The sequence below is a fragment of the Anopheles nili genome, chromosome 3 (genome assembly GCF_943737925.1).
Source record: "Anopheles nili chromosome 3, idAnoNiliSN_F5_01, whole genome shotgun sequence".
NCBI classification, from domain to species: domain Eukaryota; kingdom Metazoa; phylum Arthropoda; class Insecta; order Diptera; family Culicidae; genus Anopheles; species Anopheles nili.
The window spans coordinates 48,772,622-48,800,300 of NC_071292.1; the positions used below are offsets into that span (position 1 = coordinate 48,772,622).

General features: G+C 48.2%; 2 protein-coding genes across 3 annotated transcripts; both read left to right on the top strand.

Annotated features, from left to right (window-relative positions):
• Positions 1-313: 313 nt before the first annotated feature.
• On the top strand, positions 314-14,602 carry LOC128722680 (dynein axonemal heavy chain 8). Its single transcript, XM_053816357.1, has 7 exons — positions 314-835; positions 902-6,468; positions 6,554-7,959; positions 8,029-8,933; positions 9,021-13,602; positions 13,675-14,399; positions 14,477-14,602. Exons 1-7 carry the CDS (start codon positions 314-316, stop codon positions 14,600-14,602), a joined length of 13,833 nt encoding a protein of 4,610 aa, XP_053672332.1.
• Positions 14,603-17,069: 2,467 nt separating this feature from the next.
• LOC128722654 (PDZ domain-containing protein GIPC3) lies at positions 17,070-26,552 on the top strand. Of its 2 annotated transcripts, XM_053816331.1 has the most exons (6): positions 17,070-17,109; positions 18,537-18,721; positions 24,707-24,937; positions 25,036-25,290; positions 25,384-25,473; positions 25,578-26,552. In XM_053816331.1, the coding sequence occupies exons 1-6, from the start codon at positions 17,070-17,072 to the stop codon at positions 25,728-25,730; spliced, it is 954 nt and encodes a 317-aa protein (XP_053672306.1). In that variant the 3' UTR covers positions 25,731-26,552. The 2 variants fall into 2 exon arrangements, with proteins under 2 accessions (XP_053672306.1, XP_053672305.1); XM_053816330.1 differs by lacking the exon at positions 17,070-17,109 and having other exon boundaries at positions 18,285-18,721.
• Positions 26,553-27,679: the final 1,127 nt, after the last annotated feature.

The window sequence follows — 27,679 nt, forward strand, 5'->3', positions numbered from 1 at the left end:
CGATACACTATCGTCTAAGATACGAACAATAGGTAAACAAAGGAAAACGGTCACAATCTAATCCGTTGAAAGCAATTTAAACGAATTATTGTAGGCATAAGAATGCTAGATAAAAAGTCAATATTAGAAAAATGGTAAGCCATTTGCATATTTCTGTTTAAAGTAGGCATTGAAAAAAATGAAATTCTTCATAGAGCAGTTTTAGACAGTCCGTTGGATGTGCTAGTACGCAATTGCTCGACCGTTTATATCACACTACTGCCAAAGGATAGTGTTGCAGACGGTTTGAAGGTAATTATCTTAAGCGTCCATAATGACGGAACCCGATCCGGACCGTCACTTGAAAAATGTTTTAGATGTCATCGGTGTGAGCTCGAAAATCGGCAATGTCGTACAGCTGGTCAAGCGGCGTCGAGGCAGCCCTCCGAAGATAACGGAGGAACAGGCCATCCAACAGCGACTGGAAAAATCGAAAGAAGCCCGCTCAGAGCGTCTCAACATTTTAGCTACCAAGCATCGGCACGTGCTCGAAGTGGGCGCTTACATTTTATCCGAAGATCAGGACTATGTCACAGAGTGCGTGGCGGATCGAATGTCGGACGTGCAGCTGCTGGACAACCTCTTCGAGGTGGATGGCACAAAGTCATTGCTGCTCTTTTACGGCCTGTGTCCTCCACCAGGGATGGATACGGGAAGATATAACGCTAAACAACAGCAACCCATGAACCAAGTGTGGCTAACGAACGGGCAAAGCGGTGGTAAGGTGACGGCAATCTGCATAGGAGTTAGCCGCCACAATAACACCAAACCTATCGAGGCCAAAGGACTCAGTGATGTATGAATTTTTTGTTTTAGAGACTTGTGCGCATATATCTCTTTTAACACCGAGCTTTCTTTTTAGGAAATTTTGTTCACCTACATCGCCATTCCCGAAGGTAGCTCAGTGGTGTACACTTTGGTGTCGGTTTTAGAGAAAGTCCTTAAGCCTTCCATCGACGGCATCCGAGATTACGGACATTGTACTGACCTGCAGAAAAGCAACTTCCGGTATGGTGTGAACCGTTTCATAAATTTTCTCAAAAGCACCGAAAAAGACATCTCCCAGCGGATCATGTTCGAGGTGGATCGCGATTTGTACTTGGGATTTTTGCTGACTTCGATCCAAATTAAAGAGACAGCTCGCGATAGGGAGAAAATGGGTCACGTTGAGCGTATATTTAGTCAATGGATGGAACAAATCCAGTTCGCATTGACGCAGGGCGATCAAATAGAGCAATCGCCCCATTACGCAGGGCCATTGGTCGAGCTGGAGTACTGGAGAACCATACTCACCCGGTATACCTCGATCAGCGAGTTTACGGAAGGCAAAATATTCCTGCATTTCCTGGAATCATTGAAAATCTCTCGTGGAAAGCTAGTGAAAGTGTGGGAAGCGCTTGCGGCCGAGTTGTCGTCCAAGCTGATAGAATCCAGAGATAATGTACGTTTCATCAGCTCCATCGAACGTTTCTGGGATCCGCTGTACCGGTGTGAACCTGCAGAAGCTACTCGGAGCGTTGCTAGCTTGATGGAAGTTATCCGCCATGTGTACAAATCGTCTTCCTACTATAACACCTCGGATAGAATAACCGGACTCTTGACGAAGATAGCCAACCAAATCATTATTAACTGCCGGTTGTACCTAACGGATCGAGGAACAATACCAATCTACCAGCAGTCCAAACAAACGCTCATCAGCAAAATTACAATCTGCCATGAGCTGGATGCGTCATTTCGAGAAAACTACAAGCACACGGTCGATAAAATGATGGAAAACCCCAGCGAAACCCCATGGGAGTGTTCGGAAGTGTTTGTTTTTGGAAAACTAAACCATTTCAAACAGCGTTTGGCGAAGATTCTCCACGTTATGGAGCTGTATCTGAAATACGAAGTAATTGATCAGGTTACCATTTCTGGAACTGAACCGTTTTCGGGCCGAATCAATGCCGCGTATGAAACTCTAACCTCAAAGCCTTATGATCCATTGATTTACACCGAACACCAGTTCGACGTCGACTACGATTGTTACCTAAAGGAGGTGGAAATAGCTGAAACTGGGTTACAAAAATTTCTCAAAAATCTGCTTGCTAACGAACGCACTGTCGATAGCCGCCTGTTGATATTGCAAAGATTTGAAAAGCTTCATCTGGAATGTCTGTGTCTTGATCGACGTTACCTCGACGTGGCAATCATGCTAGAGAACGAGATATTCCAGCTGAAAGATATCTACAATGAAAACCGAGCCAATCCACCGATACCGTACGGGGTGCCTGAGACAATGGGCCGTATTATGTGGGCTCGATCGCTATTCCGTCAGATGGACGTGCCGCTGAGTGCGATTAAAAATCGGCATTGTGTTGTAAACCACCGAAAAGCGCAGCTGTGTGTTAAATACTACAACTACCTGTGTGAGGTGTTGATACATTACGAGCTGTTGCACCATAAAGCCTGGTTACAGTTCGCGACTGAAGCTCGGTCTAAGCTGTCAACTCCCGTGTACAGGAAACGTTCTACCGACAACTGGCTGGAGCTGAACTTTCATCCATGGATACCTCAGATCATCAGAGAGACGGAAGTTGTGCTTAAGCTCGGCTTAACAGCACCCGATTTCACAATCGTGCTCGTGCAAAATAAGGTCAAAATCGATCAGCTGTTTGAGAAGGCAAAGCATCTACTTAATCAAAATAATAAGCTTCGTTTGTCAATTCCACCCATATTCCTGCCCTTGATGAGAACAATGTTAGTTGCACTGGATAAAGTGTTTCTACCGGGATTATGCGTCATCACATGGGAATCCTTGAACATCGACAAATACCTATTTGAGGTGGAGAACACGTTGAACGAGACGGAACAGTTCTTCAAGGAGGTTTACGATATCTGGCAGGCCCGGGTCGAGGATACACTGGATTCGTTCGAAAGCACCGACCTTCTCACGCTCCCTGCCGATCCTGTGGATCCGAAGGAGTTTTATCAAATGAACATTCGATATCGTCAGTCAGTGCAGATGCACCTGGAGAAGAAATCACAAGCCATGGAAGCGTCCGTCATAGAACTGATTAACAAGTTTGCCACCAAAATTGAAGTCCCTGACTGTGACGAACGTGGTAATCGTAGGTATCAACTTCCGCTCGAAGAAATTACCGATGAAAATAGGCGACGTGAAGAGCAACTTCCTACGGATAAATACGATTGGATTCGTTTCGATCGGTTGTACAAAACGCCTGCCAATCCGACACCGGAGGCGCATCTGGAGGCACTGTTTCAGGATTACGGCTTCCTCAATTATGACATCACAACGCTGCACATTGACTGCATGGAATTGTTCGCGTACTTTAACAACCGCATTATCAACGTGTTTGTTCGAATGGTGAGAAGTTCTTTGGAGAAGCTTCGTTCGAGACTCGAACTAGTTCGGCTACAGCTAAACAAGGCGGCTATCTTGGGTGAGATTCATCCGCTCATCGTGACCATAATGTCATTGAAGGCGGAATGCTGCGAAATAGAACCCTCTCTGGTAGACATACAGTCAGCCTTTGAAAAAGTAGTACTGAATGTTGTAGAGACTTTCTATTCCATCTCGACCTGGGGTCGGCAAGCGAAATCGGCTGAAAGGAATCTAAGACGTCCCGTGCTGGCTGAACAACGAGCGGAGCGAGATTGGTTCAAGCTGATTTCTGAGCATAAGGACGTAACCCGAATAATGCACGAATTTGATGGAGGAATCCTGCTGCTAGAGCCTGACGTTGCTTACGAGTTGAACGATGTTTACCATCACTTCGAGTACCTTTGGAAGCAAAATCTGTTCACGGTTCCTCTTGAAGCGAAACCAGAGTTGTTCGAAAAAATCAAGGAAGATCTCGCCACGATCATATACATCATCCACGTTGGGCCGATAGTCATAAAACTGGACACTGTGATTGAAGTAGTCCTGCGCCGTTTCTTTGCTTTCTACGAAAGCCGAATAGAAGAAATAGTGGGCTTCATCACTGAGCAGGATGAAATGCTGAAGCGTACTTTGGTCGATTTGGACGACATTCGGATGGCCATGGCTTGCCTTCAAACGGTGCAGGAAAATTTCGGTTTTATCGATGTGGATCTCACTTTCATTGAGCAAACGTACCGTACGTTGGCCGATTTTCCTCAGCTTGGAATAACGCCGGAGAATGTTGAAGTCGTGTATGGGATCCGCGATACTTTCAAAACAATGATCAAGCGAGTAGAGAAAGTAGAAAACGACATCATAGCCTTACAGGTGCCGTTGCAACGCGAGCTAGCTCAGGGAGTCGCAAAGTTCAACGAGGACATCACCGAATTTGATGATGAATTTGAAACCAGTGGCCCGATGGAGGAAGGAATTCCGGCAAAAGAGGCTAGCGATCGGTTGCTCATGTTCCAGGGACGATTTGATGAGCTGTGGCGTAAATTCGAAATGTATGCCAATGGTGAAGCGTTCCTGGGCTTGAAAGTGAACGACTATCCTGTGCTGCACAAGCGGCGCAAGGAATTCAATCTGCTCAACAAGCTTTACTCGTTGTACATTCAAGTAATGAAAAGCATCGACCAGTATTACGAAACACCATGGCAAGAAGTCGACATCGAGAACATCAATGCCGAGCTTACTGATTTTCAGAACCGCTGCCGAAAGCTCCCAAAAGCGATGAAAGATTGGCCGGCGTACATTGAGTTAAAGAAGAAGATTGACGATTTTAACGACAGCTGCCCGTTGCTGGAGCTTATGTGCAACGATGCGATGAAAGACCGCCATTGGGAGAAATTGGAGCAAATGTTAGACTGCAAGTTTGACATCGCATCGCCCACGTTTACGCTCGGAAACATAATGGAAGCCCCATTGCTGAAGTTTAGCGATGACATTGAGGACACTTGCATCGGTGCAGTGAAGGAAAATGATATCGACACCAAATTGCGCTCGGTTGTGGCGGAATGGTCAACGGTGAACCTACAATTTGCACCCTTCAAAACTCGCGGAGAGCTGCTGATCAAACCAGCCGAAACGGTTGAAATAATATCGATGCTTGAGGATAGTATTATGATCGTCAATTCGCTAGCATCGAATCGGTTCAATGCACATTTCAAAAAGGATATAATGCTGTGGCTGCACAAACTGGTCAACACTGGCGAGATCCTGGAAAAGTGGCTACAAGTGCAGAACCTATGGATCTATTTAGAGGCCGTCTTCGTTGGTGGAGATATTTCGAAACAGCTGCCACAGGATGCTAAACGCTTCGCTGGCATCGACAAAAGCTGGGTGCGCATTATGTTCCGTGCCCGCGACAACCCAAATGTCGTCCAATGCTGCACAGGTGAAGACGTTATGTCGTACACGCTAACGTCTCTGCTGGAACAGCTAGAAACGTGTCAAAAATCATTAACAGGATACCTCGAGTCCAAACGGCTCTTGTTCCCACGATTCTTCTTCATCTCTGATCCGGTGCTGCTGGAGATCTTGGGTCAAAGTTCTGACCCAACGTCCATTCAAGCGCATCTCCTGAGTATATTTGACGCAGTCGCTAGGGTGGAGTTTGAAGAAAAAACCTTTGGCAAGATCATCGCTCTGCTCTCGGACAATGGAGAGCGAGTGGAGCTGGCTAATCCTGTTTTCTGCACGGGTGGCGTGGAAATCTGGCTCGGTAGCCTGTTAGATGAAATGCAGGATACTATCCGGTCCATTTTGGCCCATATGGCGCATAATCTCGCTAAACCGGACTTTAATTTTATCCTCGGGTTCCAAGAATACTGCGGCCAGGCGGGTCTTGTCGGTGTGCAGCTGTTGTGGACGAACGAGTCGGAAATCGCTTTGAGCAGGTGTCGCACTGATAAAGCGATAATGCGCGTCACCAACAACCGGTTCCTGAACCTGCTGAACAGCCTGATCGAGCTGACGGTGAAGGATTTGACGAAATTGGAACGAATCCGCTTCGAAACGATGGTTACAATACACGTGCATCAGCGCGATATTTTTGACGATCTGGTGCGCTTGCGAATTCGGACGGCGCAGGATTTCGAATGGCAAAAGCAGGCTCGCTTTTATTACATCGATGAAACGGATGACGTGATCGTGAAGATTACCGATGTTGATTTTATTTATCAAAACGAGTACCTCGGTGTAACGGAGCGGTTAGCTATCACGCCACTCACCGATCGATGTTATATCACTTTAGCACAAGCTATTGGTATGTCGATGGGAGGTGCTCCCGCAGGTCCTGCAGGAACTGGCAAAACGGAAACCACCAAGGATATGGGACGAGCACTGGGAAAATTGGTAGTGGTCTTCAATTGCTCGGATCAAATGGATTTCCGAGGCCTGGGACGTATTTACAAGGGTCTAGCTCAATCCGGTTCATGGGGTTGTTTCGATGAGTTCAACCGAATCGAGCTTCCGGTGTTGTCAGTTGCAGCACAACAGATATAGTAAGTAGTATCTTTTATATGATTTCAAAGTTTTCAGGCGTGTCCTGTATACATTAATTTCTCATTTTCCGTTACGCTTCCGCAGTATTGTACTCTCGGCAAGAAAGGAAAAGAAAACATCCTTTTTGTTCAGCGATGGTGACACCGTTTCGTTGAATCCAGAATTTGGGCTGTTCATCACCATGAACCCTGGTTACGCGGGACGCCAGGAACTTCCAGAAAATCTCAAAATCATGTTCCGCTCCGTCGCAATGATGGTGCCTGATCGACAAATCATCATGCGCGTCAAGCTGGCAAGCTGTGGGTTCAAGGATAACGTCATTCTAGCCCGTAAATTCTTCACCTTGTACAAGCTGTGCGAGGAGCAGCTCTCCAAACAGGTGCACTACGATTTCGGTTTGCGAAACATTTTGTCCGTTTTGCGAACACTCGGTGCCCAGAAGCGAGCGAATCCCACCGACACAGAGGAAACGATTGTGATGCGTGTCCTGCGAGACATGAATGTATCGAAGCTGGTGGACGAAGATGAGCCGTTGTTTATTTCGCTGATTGAGGACTTGTTCCCGGGGATCAAGCTGAGTACGTCAAGTTACAAGGACCTGCAGCGTGCCATCGCGAATAGCGCAGAAGCGCTTGGTTTGATGAACCACCCCGAGTGGAACCTGAAGGTGATCCAGCTCTACGAAACGTCACTAGTACGGCACGGTCTCATGACACTGGGTCCTACTGGAGCTGGTAAAACGCAGTGCATACTGACGCTTTTGAGGAGCTTCACTGAGATGGGTATGCCCCACAAGGAGATCCGCATGAACCCGAAGGCTATTACGGCTCCACAAATGTTCGGAAGGCTCGATGTGGCGACTAACGACTGGACTGATGGGATCTTCTCCACCTTGTGGCGTCGTACGCTGAAGGTAAAGAAGACGGAGTTTGTTTGGCTCGTACTGGATGGGCCAGTTGATGCGGTGTGGATTGAAAATTTAAACTCTGTCCTGGATGACAATAAGACGCTGACACTGGCGAACGGTGATCGTATCACAATGGCACCGAACGCGAAGCTGGTGTTTGAGCCAGACAACGTGGACAACGCTTCACCTGCCACCGTCAGCCGAATGGGTATGGTGTTCATGAGCGCATCGGTCATGAAATGGGAGCCTATCTTGAATGGGTGGCTGAAAACTAAGACAGCTGATGTTGCGGATTTATTGCGACGGTTGTTTCACAAAATTTACAACGATTTGCATGAGTTTGTCCAAACGAAGCTCGAGGCCAAGATGCGAATACTGGAAGCGATCTACATACGACAGTGTTGCGATCTGCTAGAGGGTTTGTTGGCTCCACAAAACGAAAATGAAGCTGCTGCTGCCTTTACTGATGTCCATGTGGAGCGTTTGTTCCTTTTTTCCCTCATGTGGTCCCTGGGTGCCGTACTTGAGCTGGAAGATCGTGAGAAAATGGGTGAATTCATTGCAAAGCATCCATCCAAAATGAGTAAGTTTTAGGCTTGCTTTGTCTAGCGAGCCAATGTCCATTTATGTCTTTTGCTCTACTTCATCGCAGAATGGCCCAAACTCCAGCCCGGAGAAAGCATTTTTGAATATGTCGTCTCATCGGAGGGTGCCTGGCAACACTGGAACGACCGAGTGGAGGAGTACATCTATCCTAACGACAGTGTGCCAGAATTTGCGAGCATTCTCGTGCCCAACGTGGACAACGTGCGCACATCCTTTCTCATTGACCTGGTGGCTAGACAGAGCAAGGCAGTTCTGCTGATAGGCGAACAGGGTACGGGAAAAACCGTCATGATAAAGGGCTACATGCTGCAGTACGATCCCGAGTATCACCTCTCGAAAAGCTTCAATTTTTCCTCCGCAACCACACCGAACATGTTCCAGCGTATCATCGAATCGTACGTGGAAAAACGCGTCGGCACAACGTACGGTCCACCGCAGCAGCGCAAAATGTCCATCTTCGTCGACGACATCAACATGCCGATCGTCAATGAGTGGGGTGATCAGGTGACGAACGAAATCGTCCGTCAGCTGATGGAGAATAGAGGCTTCTATTCGCTCGATAAGCCGGGTGATTTTTTGACCGTCCTCGACATACAGATGCTAGCGGCGATGATCCACCCGGGTGGTGGAAGAAACGACATCCCGCCAAGATTGAAGCGCCAGTTTTGCATTTTCAATTGTGCCATTCCTAGCAACAAGTCGATGGATAAAATATTTGGTGTGCTCGGTGAGGGGTACTTCTGTGATACGCGCTTCAACGATGCGTTGGTGCAGTTCATACCGGCTCTGGTGCCGTTAACGCGCAAAATTTGGCAAGCTACCAAAGTGAAAATGTTGCCAACGCCGGCAAAATTCCATTACGTGTTTAACCTTCGCGATCTTTCGCGCATTTGGGAAGGTATGCTGAAAGTTAAATCTGAACAGTGCGAAACGGTCCGAACCGCAATCAACGTAAGTGACGCTTCTTTCGCTCTCTGTAGGGGTTTTCCAACAAGAAATCTGAGGTTGTTTTTCAATACCCCGTTTTTTTTCGCGCAGCTCTGGAGACACGAATGCACACGGGTCATAGCGGATCGGTTTACTAATTTCGATGATCGGAATTGGTTCGTAGCGTACTTGCGATTGGCCGCCGAACAAGAGCTGGGACCAAACTTTGAACATTATCAGGACGAAGAGCAGTTCTTTGTGGACTTCCTGCGAGACGCACCCGAACCCACGGGCGATGAGGGTGAAGACGTCAGCTTGGAACCCCCGAAGCTGTACGAAGAAATTCCTAGTTTCGAAGAGACTACGGCACGCGTCAAAATGTTCCTCGAACTGTACAACGAGCAGGTGCGAGGTGCTACGATGGATTTGGTGTTTTTCCGGGACGCTCTTATCCACATGATGATCATATCCCGCATCATCGGAACACCGCGTGGTAATGCGCTGCTCGTGGGTGTAGGTGGCTCAGGCAAGCAAAGTCTAACCCGTCTAGCGTCGTTCATTTCGGGTTACAAATTCTACCAAATCACACTGACCAGAGCGTACAACGTGAACAACCTCATGGAGGACCTGAAGTATCTGTATCGCGTGTCCGGAGTCGACGGTCAGGGCATAACGTTCATTTTCACCGACAACGACATCAAGGACGAAGGCTTTCTGGAGTACATTAACAACGTGCTCAGCTCGGGAGAAATTGCGAATCTCTTCCCGAAGGATGAAATCGATCAAATCACGAACGAGCTGATACCCGTGATGAAGAAGGTGGACCCGAAGCGCATCCCGACGCAGGATAATCTGTACGACTTTTTCATATCCCGCGCGCGGGCCAACCTACACATCGTGCTGTGTTTTTCACCGGTCGGTGAGAAGTTCCGCAACCGTTCGCTCAAGTTTCCGGGGCTGATCTCGGGCTGTACGATCGATTGGTTCCAGCGATGGCCGGAGGATGCGCTGATAGCCGTCTCGACGCATTTTCTGCGCGATTACAACGTCGTCTGTACGCCTGACGTTAAGGTGCGGTTGATTGAGATCATGGCTTTCGTGCAGGATCGTGTGGCGGAAGTGTGCCTGGAGTATTTCGAGCGTTTCCGCCGTCAAGCGCACGTGACACCGAAATCGTTCCTCTCGTTCCTGGAAGGATACAAAGTAATCTACAAACAGAAGCACGAGAACATCGCCATCCTTGCAAGTCGCATGCAAACAGGTCTCGTGAAACTCATCGAGGCAGCCGAGTCGGTGGATGTGCTACGTTTGGAGCTAGAAGAAAAAGAGAAGGACATCGTGATCGCCACCAAGGCGGCGGAAGTAGTACTGGCCTCCGTCACAGAATCTCAGAAAGCGGCCGAGCTGGTGAAAGCCGACGTGTTAGTGGTGAAAAATAAAGCCGACGTGCTGGTGGAACAGATCCAGGCAGACACGATGGTTGCGGAGGAAAAATTGGAAGCTGCACGTCCAGCTCTAGAACAGGCGGAAGCAGCCCTCAAAACTGTAACAGCAGCCGACATGGCGACGGTGCGCAAGCTGGGCAAACCACCGTACTTGATCACGTTGATTATGGACGTTGTGTTGATCCTGTTCGGGAGAAGAATAGCACCCGTGAAGCCGGACGACGAGCGACAGTTTATGTTTGCTTCGTGGGAGCAATCCCTCAAGGTGATGGCAGATACCGGCTTTCTCGCGAAGATCGTTCGCTACCAGGCGGATCTGATCAATGCCGAAACGGTAGACCTGATGATGCCTTACTTCAATTACCACATGTACACGTTCGAGGCAGCAAAGGCAGCTTGCGGAAACGTTGCCGGTCTGCTCAAGTGGACAATGGCGATGGCGGACTTCTACGACGTCAACAAAGACGTCTTACCGCTGAAGGCGAACTTAGCGCGGCAGCAGAAAAAGCTGGACATTGCAATGGCGGAAAAGGGCGCTGCAGAGGCACTGCTGACGGCCAAAGAGCAAGAGTTGGCAGTGGTGCAGCAGATGTTTGACGAAGCGATGGCCAAGAAGAAAGCCGTACTGGACGATGCGAAGCAATGTCAAGACAAAATGGACGCTGCCTCGGCTTTGATCGATGGGTTGGCGGACGAGCGTGTTCGCTGGACAGAACAGCTGGAGCAGTTTAAAGACGAAACGGAACGGCTCGTTGGAGATGTGCTTATTCTAACAGGCTTTCTGTCCTACACTGGTCCGTTCAACCAAGAATATCGCACGGTCCTGCAAACAAGCTGGCAAAGTGAACTGAGCAAGCGTCGCATTCCAGTATCCAGGAGCATCAATATCACGGAAAATCTCACCGACCAAGCAACGATCGGAGACTGGAACCTGCAGGGTCTGCCGAATGATGAGCTCTCGATCCAGAACGGTATCATCGTGACGAAAGCGGCCCGCTATCCGTTGCTCATCGATCCCCAATCGCAAGGGAAAATGTGGATCAAAAACAAGGAGAACGATTTTGGGTTAGTCGTTACCTCGCTGAATCACAAGTACTTCCGAAACCACATCGAGGATTGCGTCTCGCTGGGCTACCCGATGCTGATCGAGGATATCGGTGAAGAGCTCGATCCCGTGTTGGATAACGTGCTGGAGAAGAACTTTATCAAGATGGGCAATATGTACAAGGTGAAGGTGGGCGACAAGGAGGTGGACGTGAACGATTCCTTCCGGATGTACATGACTACCAAGCTTCCGAATCCGCTCTACACGCCGGAAGTGTCGGCTCGTACGTCCATTATCGATTTCACGGTTACCATGCGTGGACTTGAGGATCAGTTGCTGGGACGGGTCATTTTGACCGAGAAACGCGAGCTCGAATCCGAGCGAACGAATCTCATTAAGGATGTCACGGCGAATCGGCGCAAAATGCAGGAACTGGAGGCGAACTTGCTGCATAAGCTGTCTACAACGCAAGGCAGCCTGGTGGACGACGTGACGGTTATTGGAGTGTTGAATGTAAGCAAAACTACCTCGATAGAGGTGCGCGAAAAGCTGAAGATCGCGCGGGAAACGGAGATCAAAATTAACAGGGCCCGAGAAGAGTACCGCCCTGTGGCTGCACGTGGAAGCGTGCTGTACTTTCTTATCTGCAGCATGACTATGGTGAACAACATGTACCAGACGTCGCTGGTGCAGTTTCTGGAGCGCTTTGACATCTCGATGTCACGCTCCGATCGTCATCCCGTACCAACGCGGCGAATCAACAACATCATCGAGTACCTGACGTACGACATCTTCCGGTATGTGTGCCGGGGTTTGTACGAAGTGCACAAGTACCTGTTCGTGCTGTTGATGGCACTGAACATCGATTTGGATCGCAAATCCATCACTCACGCGGAATTTCAAACGTTCATCAAAGGAGGAGCCGCCCTGGACATCAACACTTGCCCCGAGAAGCCGTTCAAATGGATCGCCGACGTAACGTGGCTCAATTTGGTGCAGCTCTCGCGGCTCGACCTGTTCAGTAGCATTCTCGATAGTGTGAAAGGCAACGAGAAAGGTTGGAAAACGTGGTTCGCGAAAGAGGCACCGGAAGAGGAACCACTCCCATCGGATGGAGGCTATCAGTCGATGGACGCTTTCCGTCGCCTGCTGCTGATTCGAGCCTGGTGTCCGGATAGAACGCTCTTTCAAAGTCGACGTTATCTTGGAATGTCACTTGGCGAGCGGTACGCCGATCCAGTCATTATCAACTACGACGCGCTGCTGGAAGAAAGCCGCCCATTGACGCCACTGGTTTGCTTTTTATCCATGGGCTCGGATCCGACACCCAGCATTGAAAGTCTGGCCAAAAAGAATGCCATCAAGTGTCGCTCGATTTCCATGGGCCAGGGACAGGAGGTACATGCTCGCAAGCTTGTCGCCAGTTCCCTCGAAGAAGGATCGTGGGTTTTGCTCCAGAACTGTCATCTGGGGCTGGAGTACATGAACGAACTGATGCTGCAGATATTGGAGCTAGAGCGGGTTGGTCCGACTGCCTTCCACGAGAACTTCCGAATTTGGGTTACAACCGAGCCTCACCCGCAGTTTTCGATCACATTTCTGCAAATGTCGCTAAAGTTCACCAACGAACCTCCATCGGGTGTGAAAGCGGGTTTGAAGCGTACATACGCGTCCATGTCTCTGGACATGTTCGAGTACAGTGATTCACCTCTGTACGTACCACTGATCTACGGGATATCCTTCCTGCACACGGTGGTTCAAGAACGTCGCAAATTCGGACCCCTTGGGTGGAACATTCCGTACGAGTTTAACTCTGCCGATTGGTTGGCAAGCTGCATGTTTGTGCAGAACCATTTGGACGCGCTCGATCCAAAGGTGGGCCGTGTGAGCTGGAAAACGATGCGATATATGCTGGGAGAGGTTCAGTACGGAGGTCGCGTTACGGATGACTATGACAAGCGGCTGCTCAACACATTCGCTCGCGTCTGGTTCTCAGATGCGATGTTTGAGGAGACGTTCCGCTTCTTCCGCGAGTATCGCATAATGCGTTTTAAAACGATCGAAGACTATCTGGAAGCGATCGACAACATGCCACTCGTCGATCCTCCCCAGGTGTACGGGTTGCATTCGAATGCGGACATCACGTACCAGAGCAATACGACGAAGGAAATTCTCGACACGATCCTTTCGATTCAGCCTAAAGGTGAGCTGTAAATTTTGGAACAAAAAAGGGGAATCCATTTGACGTTTATGTTTTGGGTTTTCGCCATTACAGAATCATCTGGCGGTGGTGGAGAGACACGTGAGGTGACGGTAGCACGTTTGGTGCGAGATATGCTCACGAAAGTGCCTCCACCCTATGATCCATACGCGGTCAAGGAGCGATTGCGTATCATGGGCCACCAGGAATCGATGAACATTTTCCTACGCCAAGAGATCGATCGAATTCAGCGCATTCTACTGCTGGTACGTCAGACGCTGAATGATCTTCTTCTCGCCATCGATGGTGTGATCATCATGAATGAGCAGTTGCGAGACGCACTGGACAACATCTACGATGCCAGAGTTCCAACGGTTTGGAAGCGTGGAAGTTGGGCTTCGGCATCGCTTGGATTCTGGTTTACGGAGTTGATCGAACGAAACGCCCAATTCTACGGCTGGTGCTTCCGCAAGCGTCCGAACATGTTCTGGATGACGGGCTTTTTCAACCCACAAGGTTTTCTAACCGCCATGCGGCAGGAAGTAGCACGTGCTCACAAAGGATGGGCGTTGGACATGATCACACTGCACAACGATGTAACGCAGATGCTGACCGAGGAATGTAAGGGTATTCCTGTGGAAGGAGTCTACGTTTATGGGCTGTACATCGATGGAGCGGGTTGGGATAAACGGTTAATTCGACTGCAGGAAGCCACCAACAAGGTGCTTTACTCACCGATGCCAGTCATACATATTTACGCTATTAACTCGACGGCTCCGAAGGATTCGAAACTTTACGAGGTAAGTTGAAAAGTGTTCGCTGAATGTGGTACACGATGTGGCAAATTAACATATGCTTGCGGCATTCCTTATTTCAGTGTCCGGTGTATAAAAAGGCAAATCGAACTGATCTAAATTATATCACCCCGCTTTGGTTGCAAACTGCTAAACCACCAGAGCATTGGGTCCTTCGAGGTGTTGCATTGCTGTGTGATATAAAGTAATGGCGAAAAGGAAAACACGCAACGAACTCTCGAAGGCTTTGAAGGGGCCGAGTGAAAATCAAAATACTACGTGTTGTTATCCGGTTGAGTTATCGACATTCATGTGAATAGTAAATATATTTGGGGCTTTACTTATATGCTCTTTGCAATAATGTTGCTTTAGTCGTTATTACAAAACCTATCGACAAAAGTTGCAGAAACCAGACTCGTAACAGCAATACCGACATGAAAAAACATTTGAGTTATTACCCTATGAAACGCTTCCCTTTGTTTATTTTATTTTGTTGCGCATGTTTCCTCCTGCACGAACACTCTCCCCTACCATTGACAAAATGATCTCGACGCAACCATGTGTAGGAGTACCTGTTCGAACGATCGAAGATTGTACCGTGTTGCTTTATTGCCAAACACGGTAGGGGAGACGAATTGCTTTGGGTCATTGACCCTGTTAATTCGTTGTTGGACATGTGTTCCCGTGGCTCTAGTTTGAACGAGTAATTTATGCATGAAGAACGCCATTATCATTCAAATTCAGATGCTGGTAGAATCTACAGACGCTTTTTTGTTGGAAAAAACGACAATCAACTGTCGCATTGTAGTGCAAATTAGATTAATGAAAGCTTATGAGAAAAAATATGTACAATCAGTCGAAGTTTCCAAGCGAGGTCGTGCATCAATGAAACAACAATCAATTCGCTTCCACACCTGCATGACAAAACACAAAATCACCTACCGTAGCTTATGTCAAATCGAATGTAATTGATAGTGTAACAGTAACTGGTTGCTAGCATCCATCTTTCTTCTTAGCACCCAGTTTCGTGTGTGTGTGCGCGCGCTCGAATGATGGCGCCATCGAAGGGCTTCGATTGGTTCGTGAGAATCACTGAAGGTCGTTTGTGTATCGCGTTGTTAACGGTGTAATAAAGCGGATTGTGATGACAATGGCGCGATATCGGGGTGCTTTCATCGCACTGCAATTTGAAACCGCCGGAATGCACGCGGCAAAGACAGAGAAAGCTATAACACGCACCATCGTAAGCCTGCGGCACACTCGGAAGCCTTCGAAAAGCCTCCGCGATAACGGTAAACGGAAGCGGCACGGGAACAATCGGGAGCGAGAGAGCGAAGGTTCGCCGTTTTGTTAGTCTCTCTTACTTCTTCCTGCGCTGGTCGCTCGAAACACATGTGATACGCAAACCACCGTCAGTGTTTCTCCAGTGATCGAGTCGTTCATATACTAGTGAGAACCTGCCTTCCATACAACTAGAGCAGTGACGACACTAATTTGGCATTTTGCGTGCCTATGCTACTGCGATCTGTTCAGTGAGAGATCTGCCTGCCGTGCAGGAGGTTGAGAAGTGCTGACTTCGCGCAATCCCGATACATACTTCCACATTTTTACTTCCCGCTGCGCGTGGTGCACGTCCGCATTTTGAACCCAACCAGGCAGAGGTGAGCAACGCATTTCACTTTAAGCGGGACTAACACTCGCAGGTACTGTGCTATCGTGCGATCGTGCGGTGTAAAGTTGAAACGTGGAATCGTCGGAAACGTCGCGAATATGTGCGCGAATAGTAACCGATAGGAAATCTACAAACCAACCGTGGGGAAAAGGAAAAGCCACGTGCCACGCGGTGTACATAAAAGCGTCATCTAGCGGTGTAAAGCGCCCGTTCGGTGTTAGTTTTGCCTGTTGTGTTACAAATTTTCCATTCCCTCAGGTGGTTGTGTGTCGATCGAAGCAACCTGTGTGTCGATCGAAGCCCACAATCCCAGGTTTGTGTCCGGTTGTGTGTTAGTGCACCGAGGGTTGGGTGGAATGCGTGTGCGCGAGTGCTAGGGTTTTTCCGATGTTTTTACCTCTCACCGGTGGGAGGGGTGCTTGCGTTTAGTTTGTGGCTCACGCTGGTGGGAAAAACGCGTGCGGTCGAGTGAAACAGTGGGCCCGGGGCCTCCATATAGCCTCCATTCTGTGTGGTGCAACGGCGAACGGTTCAACCGCGTAACGGTTCATAACAGCCGTCGAAGTTGAGCAAACGCGTGTGCGAAAGCGAGAGAAAGCGAAAGAGCGGAAGAGAACGAACGAGAGAGAGAGAGAGTGAGAGAGAGAGAACGCAGCCCCATGAAGGTCGGCTAAGATACCGTCGACCGCAGGTGGCTTTCGTTTGTTGAATGCGCGGTGCCGCAGAAAGAGCCCTCTAACGGTGGGAGCAAACGGACGATAGTAGTAGTTGTTAATTAGTTGTGTTGGCCTTGTGACGCATCTCGTGCGCGCACCTGTCCACGGTTTGGTCCGGTGATCGAGAGCCGTTCGTATTGCTCGAAACGGGCCAAAGTGACAATCACTCCCCCGAAAGCTATCTATCGCGGCTACTCGCGCTATCTAGTGTTCACTGTCAGTCGGCTGTCAAACGCTTGAAAAGAGGAAAGCAACAAAAAAAACCGTTGGACGTCGTAGCAAAGTTCCATGTGGGCAAAATTTAGCTTCTGGCCGTTTTCGATTGCTGGTACGTTTTTCGGCGTTTTTTTTTTGTTATCTTGCGCTATCGGTGTTTACCTTCCCCCCATCTTTTCTGACTGTAAAGTCGCAAACACGCCGGTGTGGTCGTAATTTTTTCTACCTTGCCCGGGGCACGCAGTGTGTACAGTGTGTAAAGTGCGCTTATCAGTGACCGGAGGTGGTGCCTCACATCCGATAAGAAAAGCACCTCCTTAGAGACTTCCAGGTTAGCGAGAGGAAACAGTGTACCATAGTTGGGATCTGTAGTACAAATCGGGGTGATACTCTGCCAGAGTTTGCGTAGCAGGAGAGCAAAATTGTGACCTCAATAACCGAGTTGCGTACGAACGTAAGGGCTTAACTTGTGCAACAACCGTAGTGAATTTAACATGCTCTTTCTCTAATGACCCGGTGGCTGGAAGCAGGAAAAGAAGCGGGGGAAATGAAAAGCGCTCCCTCGCGCGCGCGCGCGCCCGTGTGTGTTTGTGTGCTTTGTTGCTGTTGTGCTGTGTTTGCAAAGTTCGCGAATGCAACACCGAATTATGCGCATCCGCAGCGCAACTAGCGCATGTGCATGTGCATATTTTGTTAGCCTAATGTCTTTTGCGTGAGCCTTCTTTTGCGCACGCACGTGCTCGCGTTTGCGTGTGTATCATATGCGGTATCGTTTTTTGTTGTGTTCTACAGTTTCTTCTATCTGTTTTCTTTTTTCTCTCTCTTTTTTTAATCCCTCCCACCGCTCCTCCTTCCATCCCTACCCAATAACGTCTCCCGTTCCACATCCACGACCGGGAATCGATGTGTTTTTCCAGCTAACATCACTGACGTCTTCGAACGACACTCTTCCCGGTCTTCTCTGTCTCTCTGTCTCTCTTTCTCTCTGTCTACGCGCACTGTAGCTAGGTTTTGGCGTAGCCATAATTCCACGGGCCTTCCACTGCATGCAAGCAGCCAAGCTCGCCAGGCCAAGAAAGTAAAACACAAAAAAACCCTTCTGGCTGGCAAAAGGACCCCGTGCGTGTGTGTGTGTGTGTGTGTAGTGACTTTTCCTCCCCGGTTTTGGGTTGACAAAAAAAAGTGTTGATTTTTCGGTTGAATTGTACCGCGCGCGCGCCTTTTCGGCCGACGGGAATTTGCAGCCCTTTTTTCCTTGTTTTCCTCCTTCCACAAACCCTCCCCCCCCTCAACCTTGCCACCCCCTACTCCATCGTAACGTGTTGGGTCGGTTTTCCCGCTCGGAACGCGAGCAACCCGGCGACCTTAACCTCCCGTCAACGGTGTAAAGTGCCACAGATTTGAAAGATTTCCTCGCCGGGACGATGCCGCTGTTTAATAAGAAAAGCACCAAAATATCCAATCCCTCGCCACCGATGACCAAGGATCCGCATGCGTACCACGATAACAACAACTACAAAAACCCTCCGCTCCCAACAGCCCCCCCGATGCCGCACGATAGCATGGCCAACGGTGGCCACCCGGAGTCAACCGTCACGAAGCCGCAGCTGGTGTTCAACTGCCAGCTAGCTCACGGCAGTCCGACCGGCTTCATTACAGGATTCGCGAGCGTCAAGGAGCTTTACCAGAAGATCGCCGAATGTTACGACTTCTCGATGGATGAGGTACGTGTGTGTGTGTGTGTCATGTCCTGCGTCCTGCAAGGGCTTCTACAGGTGTTGAGACAGCCGCTAGATAATGAGAGGGTGTATGAAAGGAATTTCGAATGGTGAAAACTTGTCACCAACAAGTCTCAGACCGCGCGTAGCGATTTTATTGGCTGTGTGGGGTTTTTTTTTATCTTATCTCGCGTTTGATTTGACAGAGTGATTCGTCTCCTGCGTGTGACGATTTACCCTCGTAATGGACGCCCATGGCACACTCGAGACACTGAGGTGGTACTCGAGGTAATCGAGGTGCTTACGATCGATTTATTGCTCGCATGTTTCAATCAAGGGGCAGGGCAAAAATGTGTCTCATTTCCGTGCTGCAAAATGGCGAAAATTCCTCCGAGTTGTGGTGTTATCAAATATCGGCAAAATGTTCCATGAAATCGTTCATAAACTGACTGACAGCCGGGTCAGCTATTTATTGTGCTCATTGTGGAGAGATACGCAGCAACTACGCTAATGAAACCATTGCTGCTCCAGCGGCATGATAAAGTGCGACGAAAAATGTGTAAGCTTAGGCGTGTTGTTGCTTGCTCATAACTCGCTGGAACACGATATTGTTCCCATTGATTGGTTAGACCAGGTCAATTCGCCTACCGTTGCATTCCCATCGTCGCCTCAAACTCAGGCCTCATTGCTTGGTTTCATTACCCAATCGTTTTTTCTTAAATCCAGTGCTTCCTGTACCAGGGCCCACTCTCCACCGATGTCCGAATAATTCCGGTGCCCAACCGAATTGCATAACGGCATCAACAACCTGGCAGTAAATGTTTGCGTTGTGCAAGCGAACGCCAGCGAACCTAGGCTAGCGTTCGTTTGAAGGGATTTTCCAGACTTCCAAAAAGTGCACGCAAACACGTGGAAAATCATACGCAAAGAGCCATAAACTGGCGCTCACCACAAGCCGTTCATTTCGGTTGGGGGGTTGGTTGGATTTATGAGCTGCCACGAAACTGCAAGAACTGCAGTAAAAAGCACGGAAAAACTGGAATCAATCTGGCGCGGCGCTGGCTTTAGTGTTTGACGATTGAATCCCGCTGGCTGGCAGGCGTGGGGAAATAAAATCCCGTAAATCGAACCCCCGCCCTTGCACGCGGGACGCGATGGAGAAGCAAGAAAATTAGAAAATTCGAAAGAGAGTTAAACATATATCAGTGCGCAACCCGGTGTTGGGCCGCCGGTTTGGTCCCGTTCCCGGAGGGAGGAGGTCGGAATTAGGTCGAGAAGCGAAAAAGAAAACCGCTTTTCGGTCATACTCGTTTTTATTGACTTCTTCTCCGTGTCGTCTTGAAGCTTTTTTTTTTGTGTGTATGCCACAAAGAACCCGCTGCCAAACGAACGCGAAGAAGAGACTCCCATCGTGCAATGAATCAACAGCGTAGATGTGTTTTTTTTTCTGTTACTGACTGACTATTTCTATCAAACTTCACCGATGCGACCTTCCGATCACCGGAGAAGCAGCCTCAGTTCTCTTCTGAGATACGCGAAATTTAGGCCACACTGGTTGCGCATCATTAGTGGGGCGCCGAATGATGCAGGGAAACAAGGAATAAGGAAAAACCGCTGGCTTTATTGTGTAACGAGTGCCCGTTGCGTCGATGAGTTATCCGTTGTTTGACCGAAATTCCCTTTTGCCAAGATGTGAAGCAAATGGGATGATCTTTTTTCACGCAACCAGATGACGTAGAAGCTTCCGAAACCGTGCAGCAGGTTCTTTGTTGTGCTGTACCATTAATACCGTGTGGTTAATTATCATTAATTAGGAGTACTGCACCAAGGAACACAGAAATAAAGCTTTAATTTAGCAAGGTTTTGAATTTAAATTAAGTAAAAAACAACTTCAAGGCATCAGGCTGCTTGATGGCTGCTAAGTAGGCCTTTTTTTCTACTGCCAGCTTATCGGTTTGTCATCAATCAAACTTTGACAGCGCTTGTTCGTTTTTGTTTTTAAATTTCCACCACGCTTTTTCTGATTTCTAAACGTCTTAAATTAATAGTGCAAAGTGCTTGCCGTTAGCTTTTCAAGTCCTCTTGATATAAAAAAAAGATGAAATTTACAGCCTGCACTTGCGGAATTCAAACGGTTGGCAAATGCAGCGAGGATTATACGGCTAAGTGAAAAGGAGAAAATAAATGGAAAAGCAACCCCCACCTAATCAACATGGCGCTATTTCGACGGAACAGGCTGCGGGAGATTACCTCCTGATGATAGCGAAAGGCGCAGCAGTGAAAACTGTCCTGGCGAGGTCTTTGGACAGGTTTTTCACAACCAGTTTTGTTTTCCTTCCTTCTTCTGCATCGCTCCTTTCTGTGGAGATCGCTAAAATCGCTGCGTGCTCCGTGAAGCATGCAACATAGTGTTTGCGGATATAGAATAAGGCGCGTGTAAAAAGCCGGGTTGATATCGCTGCCATCACGAATCATCGTGTACGTCCAGAGTGAAATTTGCACACGGTCAACGGTCTAACGACTTTCTCCCATCATTCCGGAAGCGGGTTGCGTTTGGTTGTTGGCGAATAAAACTGGAAACTGCGTCGTCTGCCCGTTTGGACCACTCGGTTGATGGCATTTAGTTATCGCTCCTGCCCGGGGCGGATGATTTGGAAGCTCTAACTGCCTCTTTCAGCCTCTAACTGGCTGGTAAACTGGAGTCAACTTAAGTGAAAACTCAAATAAAAGGGACACAACGCGTCCAAACGCGTAAGCGAACGGTTTTCCTTACCGTTATTGCGTTGTACTTGCACGGAAATACAGCTATTTGTCTGCGTTTGGTGCAGAAAAACGTGCTGAGGACAGTTGCTGGTGGAAAAGATAAGCATACTCGCATGGCAACACGCGAGACACACAAAAAAACCAATGAGGGTACGCGAACGTGAAGATTACGTCGCAAATGCATGCTCAGGGGTTTTATTTCTCCTCTGACACTTGTAAGACAATCTACAAGCGCCGATGAGACGAATCTTAGGGTTTTATTAGTCCCTTTGACCTGTCTTCTGTGTGATTCTGGCCAGAGAAAGTCCGTGTATGTTTTGCATGGGATAGAAAAAAAGATATCTTTATCGTAATTATGCTATGAGTACGGCGCCCTATGCTGATAATTTAATGCAAAACCCCCAACAAACAACAAGCCACACATGCATGCGCTTGAATGCATGTCGTGAAAAAGCAAGACAATTTCACTGGCAAGGTCTCTCGTTTTGCTCAATTCAATTAGAAAGTAACGTCACACGGGTGAGTTCAGAAAGAGGCACGAGCTTAAGCGAGCTTGCAACGGGCAACCAAACCAACCACTCCTCTTTGTGTATGTGTGTGCCTTTTGATAGACATTGTCGTGTTACCGGCACATAACACCATGAAGGGCTTCTCTTGCCAGTGCAGGGCTGCACCGTTTGCCGTGCTGATGGATGTTAATTCAGCGTAAATGGCTGGGTAAAATGGGATAGTTGAATTTAAAGTGTGGTCCAATCGGAGAAAATAATGTTAAAACCTCGTTACTTGCATCATTTTTCTTGGCATGCACTGTACAGTAGTACTTGTACTAAAGTTGTTTGTTTTAGAAGCTCAAAGTCCGTGTCTACTTATCAGAGGTTTGTTTAAACAAATTTCGTTTACACTAGAGTTTACTCTCTGTGAATGTTTCAGCACGAAAATACTCGAACAACCCTTAACAAGTGTTGTCGCAATTCGATGCACTAGCGTGTCGGCATACTTAATTGTCCGGCCGGGCAGCCATACCTTTCCTTCCCCCCCCCCCTTCCTCTCCACCTCTCAACCACGGGGCGCAAGTGAAAAACCGCGAACCGAAAACTGAAAAATGTAACCGAACAAAATCCACAGCATAGGAATCACGCTCTGTTTGGCACACGGAAGGCGTATACAATTCCGGTTTGACCTGACAACCGACAACCCGGGCAAAGCTTTCCCTCCCCTTCCCATTCCCCAGTGGAAAACTCGCTCGAAAGAGACACACACCAACACCACCAGACAGACACGGCAGACGACCGTGATTGCAGAGCGCCCGCAGCCTGGGGTCCGATGCTGTCAAGGATGGGGTTCCGCCCGGCTGGAGTCACTTCCGTTCACCAAATAAATGCAACCCATAGGTTGACCTCCGCGCGATGGGGGAAAATGGCCACTAATGGGTTGAAAAATGAAGAAGTAAAAATACGGCGCACGTTTGGCAGAAGGGGGGCTATTTAATTTGTGAACCGCGCGAAGTTCAACGCACGTGAGCGAAATCAATCCCCGCAAGCAAAGCAAAAAAAAAATGGCGGAGGTGGCGGAGAAAACGATGGAAAACTTTCCAGACAGATCAATTGCGATCGTGTACGTGTGTGTGTGTGTTGTGGTGTCCACTCGTGGTTCGGTGGATATCTCACACCTTGTGGGGTGTGAGTCATTTGGGGTAGTTTTTCATCGCATGTCGGCTACTTCGATGACACGTCCAAGGTTAGGTACGTCTTCTCACCTCGATGCTGAGGTTACTTGGATGGGAAAACCTCGAGCATTGCGTTTTTTCTATGTCTCTTTGGATCGTTTTTCGTGTGCATCTCAGAGCTCAAATCGATTGTTAGGTATACGGTGGAAAAAATGCGCCGTAAACTCAATATGACTGCGTCACCCTACGAGGGGTTTTCCATTACGCAAGGCAGCACCCCCGGGGGGGTTTAGGCTTTTGATTACACTTCGTCAGGGTAAGTGGAAAATCATAACCTGCTGTTGCATCTGCCGGTTTCGGGAAGAGCTTCAGCTACTCAGCTTCAACGAGCCCACGTGACTTTATGAAATGCAATCCAAATTTGGGGCTAGCGGAAAACAAAACCCCATTTGAGTGGTCCTCTCGTCTGGAGGGGTGGTGAGAAAAACCCCTCCACAAGGCTGGGTTACACATTTCTCACACACTCTCGCATCGCATGCACTTCACGGACCGATCCGATCGCGGTACGTTTCACAAACAGAAGCAAAACAAATGAAAAATGTTAATGTGCCGATGCGTCGGACTGCGCTGAAAGCGATTCCCACCCCGAAAAGAAAATGACCAACCAGGAAAAGCGAGAGATGCAAACCCGGCGGAGGAAAAGCGAACGTGCGCAACGAAGTTTTTCCCCCAAAAATGGCGCACGTGGGCACACACGCGCGTGGCTAGCGGTAAAATAATGTCGGCCAATCGCAAACCAACCCCCGGAGCGCAAGATGGTGAATTTTCGTGCTCGAAACCAACGGCAATAATGATACTACTAATAATAATGAATTGCGCTCGCACCCACCCACTCAGCTGCCTAAGGTTTGAATTTATTTCGGTTTGAGAGATTTTCCTTGCACCACCGGAATGGAAAGGTGATGCCCCCGGTTACGAGGGAAGCAATTTCCAACGCGCGCGCGCGAGCCTCTTCTGCCACGGATTCGGTTGCAGTGGATTTTCTGCGGCTGATTTTGGGGGATTTTTGGCTGCCATTTGGCTGGCGGGGGGGATCATTTGCCGTCGGACAGTCCGACGGGCCAAATTTCCCCACCGGCTCGAGACACTTTTCTCGCACGCAGTGCAATCGCCGTCTCTTGAGGCGCTGACTCGCGAGATGCTGATCGCTTGCAGTTGTGGCTTCGGTGTGGATGTTTCGAGACACGTTTGTTGCAGATTTCGAAGCATCTCGATTGTTTGTTTGATTGTGTGGTTGACACGGTTGTTTCGAGAGGAAAATTCGTGTGCCCCCCTCGCGAAAGGTGCATTTTTCCGGTGCTTTCTGTTACACTCATTTTGTGTAGTGAGCCGTGAACGAATATTTCGTGAATTCCTGGGCACGTAGTTTTCATAAAAGTGAAAAAATTCAGGTAGACAAACGAAGAAGCCACCATCGGAAAACGTGCACTTTCTCTCGGTGGCATGTTTTGCAGCAACCGTTAACTAATTCATTTTTCGTTGCATTTTCCTTTTTTTTTTAGATTCTGTTCTGCACGCTAAACTCGCACAAAGTCGACATGAGCAATCTGCTGGGCGGTCAAATCGGGCTGAACGATTTCATCTTCGCACACAAAAAGGGCCGCCCAAAGGAGGTGGAGATCGTGAAATCGGAAGACGCCCTAGGACTGACGATCACGGATAACGGTGCCGGTTACGCGTTCATCAAGCGCATCAAAAGTGGCAGCGTCATCGATCGGATTCAGCACATACAGGTGAGGTGGCTCGAAGCCCTTCAACTCGCTTGTGAACAGGCTTTGGATGTGGCATTTACGTAGACCCGCTCTGTAACACCTTTTTCCTTTCTCTCAAGATTGGTGATCACATCGAGAAACTGGACGGTATCAACGTGGTCGGGAAGCGACACTACGAGGTGGCCCGCATGCTGAAGGACATTCCCACCGGTTCGACGTTTACCATCCGTTTGGTGGAACCGATGAAGAGCGGCTTCCAGGGTATTGCACCGCGCAAGGGAACGGCCGGCAGCAAACCCGGCAAGCAGGGCTACGGCAGTGGCAAGGAAACGTTGCGGTTTAAGGCTAACGGAAACGCGACCATCGAGGACGAAGTATGCAGCCTTTTAGCCCCGTTTGGGCATTTTTGTACGCTCTCTGTATGCAGCTTTTCTAACACAATGTTTCCTTCTTTCGATCGATCGCAGCACGACGATGCTACGCAGAGTGGAATCGATGCCATCAATTCACTGTTGGATTCCTTCATGGGAATCAACGATAGTGAGCTAGCCACGCAAGTAAGCAGCGCTTTTAGCAGCCAGCAATGACAGCGTTACAATGGCACTTGAAATAAATGCGTATTCTCTTGTTTATTCCCTCCATCCCATGCTGCAATCGGTAGATTTGGGAACTAGGTAATAATAAAATAAACTCGATGGACTTTGCGGAAGCGATCGATGCCTCCGATCTGGAGGCATTTGGTTTCACGGACGATTTCATCATCGAGCTGTGGGGCGCCATCACCGACGCACGCCACGGACGCTACAAAAGATAAGCTAAAGCAGGGCTACAGCGCGACAGTGGCAAGCGCTCTTGTACTACCGGGAAGAAAGCTGGCTGGCATAGAAAATGGAGCATTTACGAGGCATGAAAGAGGTAGCAAAACGGAAAAAAGGCGCTCATGAAATGTGATGTGTTTTAAACTATTACTTCTAAAGCAAAAACCCACTATTTAGTGTTAGCACCATTGCTACTGCTACTGCAGCTATTATATTATCTAATGCTATTACAAGATTGTTACAAGAGTTTGATTGAAGTGATGCAAAACTGTTGGCGAATCCTTCGTGACGCTGCACTGATAGAAGCGACTGATAGAGCGACTGTGTGTAAGGTGAAGCGAAACGGTACGCTATTTGCTTATGAGATGTTGAAAGTGCCGGTTTCAATTGCATTCCACTATTACGGACTGGAAGACTATAATCGAAAGTATGAGCTGCTGCTGTACCACAGCCACAATCTGGTTATCGTATGTCCAGGGCAAGCAGAGTGATTGCTTCCTGCACACGCTCATGTTGTTGCCCCGTCGTGTATTCTGTGGATAGAATGTCTTAACGAAGCTAGTGTTTTAAAATTTGTAAAATGTTGTAAAGAACATATTTTGTTAGAATCTGCAACGAACACGCGCCTAGGGTGATTTCGATGGTAGCGACGGTGTTTTTTTGTCGAAACACATGATAATACTAAATCGGGGGAAGCAGGTTAACGAAGGCAATCGACTCACGCGCGCCGTGAGTGGGAGGAAAAGTATTTTAGCGAAGAAAAATCGTATAAAACCTTAAGCATGCAAATAAATATTTATCGATAAGGTGAGCTAGAAGCATGATGTGTTTTATTGAGTTAGCTGTTTGTTTCTGCTCGTCGCGCAGCTGGTGAAAAGGCAAACTTTTTAAATTTAATTGCGTTTTCTTTATTATGTGATGATTTCATTTGTTTCATGCTACGCTACTGTATCGTGTCTTTCACGGGTGGATCTGCGTGGGTGTTTGATGTTCGATAAGCCTTTAATAGTACTCTCCATAAAATGTATGTTAGCTATGTGCATTTGTGTTGATTTGATTAGCATTTAATCAATCGGATGCCCATTTCGTTGAATACATTTTTAAAAGAAACCTCACAGCAGCCGCCGTGACGGATAATTGATGAGGGTTTCACGCTTGTAGGCTCATACATGGTTATTATTTATCAAACTTTCTTACCATCTTTAGAGTTAAGTTGATTGGCTTAGTAAATTGCTGTAGGATTAACAACACACCAAACATTCGACTCCAATGCGCTGATTCAAGTACTGAAGCTACAGCTATATACGCGCGCATCTTTACTAGCGTATCTTTTTTCAACCGTTTCGAAGCGTTTCAATTCGTTAACCCTCACGGCGCAATCGAAGACTTTGGGGGTGGAAATGGTGTACATTATTGACAAAAAAATAGCATTAAATGCAGCATGCAACACTTTTTTAGATTCAAATAATTTGTTCCGCTTCGATTATTTATTGGGCGTGCATCAAACTCACTTCCGTAATTAATAATCTTTAGCAGTTAAAAAATCGAAAGGACGCGCTCAGCATTCGTACCATAAACATGCATTTTCAAACGCTGTCCTTGTGGTTATTTCCCACAACGACAACCTATATTTTACATGATTCCGTAAATTACTTCCGCGCGAGAGACACGATTCCCTTTAGCCGCTCGTACAGGCGGAACCATTTCCTTTCACTAAATGTCGAACATCACTCCGCTCGTCATGTGCGCATCACATCGGCGTGTCCTTATGAAACCCAACAGCCGCACTCCCGTGGACTTCGACCATTTCATGGACATCGAGGTCAAAGTAGTGACACCTCGTCGCGACAGCGACATGCGGGGCGAGTAAAGAGGTTGAACTTGAAAAAAAATCCAAACACACAATAAATGCTTCCACGCCACATAACAAGCGCACGGGGAGTCG

Excerpts from the sequence above, each read along its gene's own strand:
- LOC128722680 (XM_053816357.1), top strand. The coding sequence starts at position 314 with ATGACGGAACCCGATCCGGACCGTCACTTGAAAAATGTTTTAGATGTC. Across the intron at positions 8,934-9,020 it reads CGGTCCGAACCGCAATCAAC|CTCTGGAGACACGAATGCAC; the intron begins GTAAGTGACGCT and ends TTTTTCGCGCAG. Across the intron at positions 14,400-14,476 it reads AGGATTCGAAACTTTACGAG|TGTCCGGTGTATAAAAAGGC; the intron begins GTAAGTTGAAAA and ends TCCTTATTTCAG.
- LOC128722654 (XM_053816330.1), top strand. The coding sequence starts at position 18,422 with ATGCCGCTGTTTAATAAGAAAAGCACCAAAATATCCAATCCCTCGCCA. Across the intron at positions 18,722-24,706 it reads ACGACTTCTCGATGGATGAG|ATTCTGTTCTGCACGCTAAA; the intron begins GTACGTGTGTGT and ends TTTTTTTTTTAG. Across the intron at positions 25,291-25,383 it reads ACGCGACCATCGAGGACGAA|CACGACGATGCTACGCAGAG; the intron begins GTATGCAGCCTT and ends GATCGATCGCAG.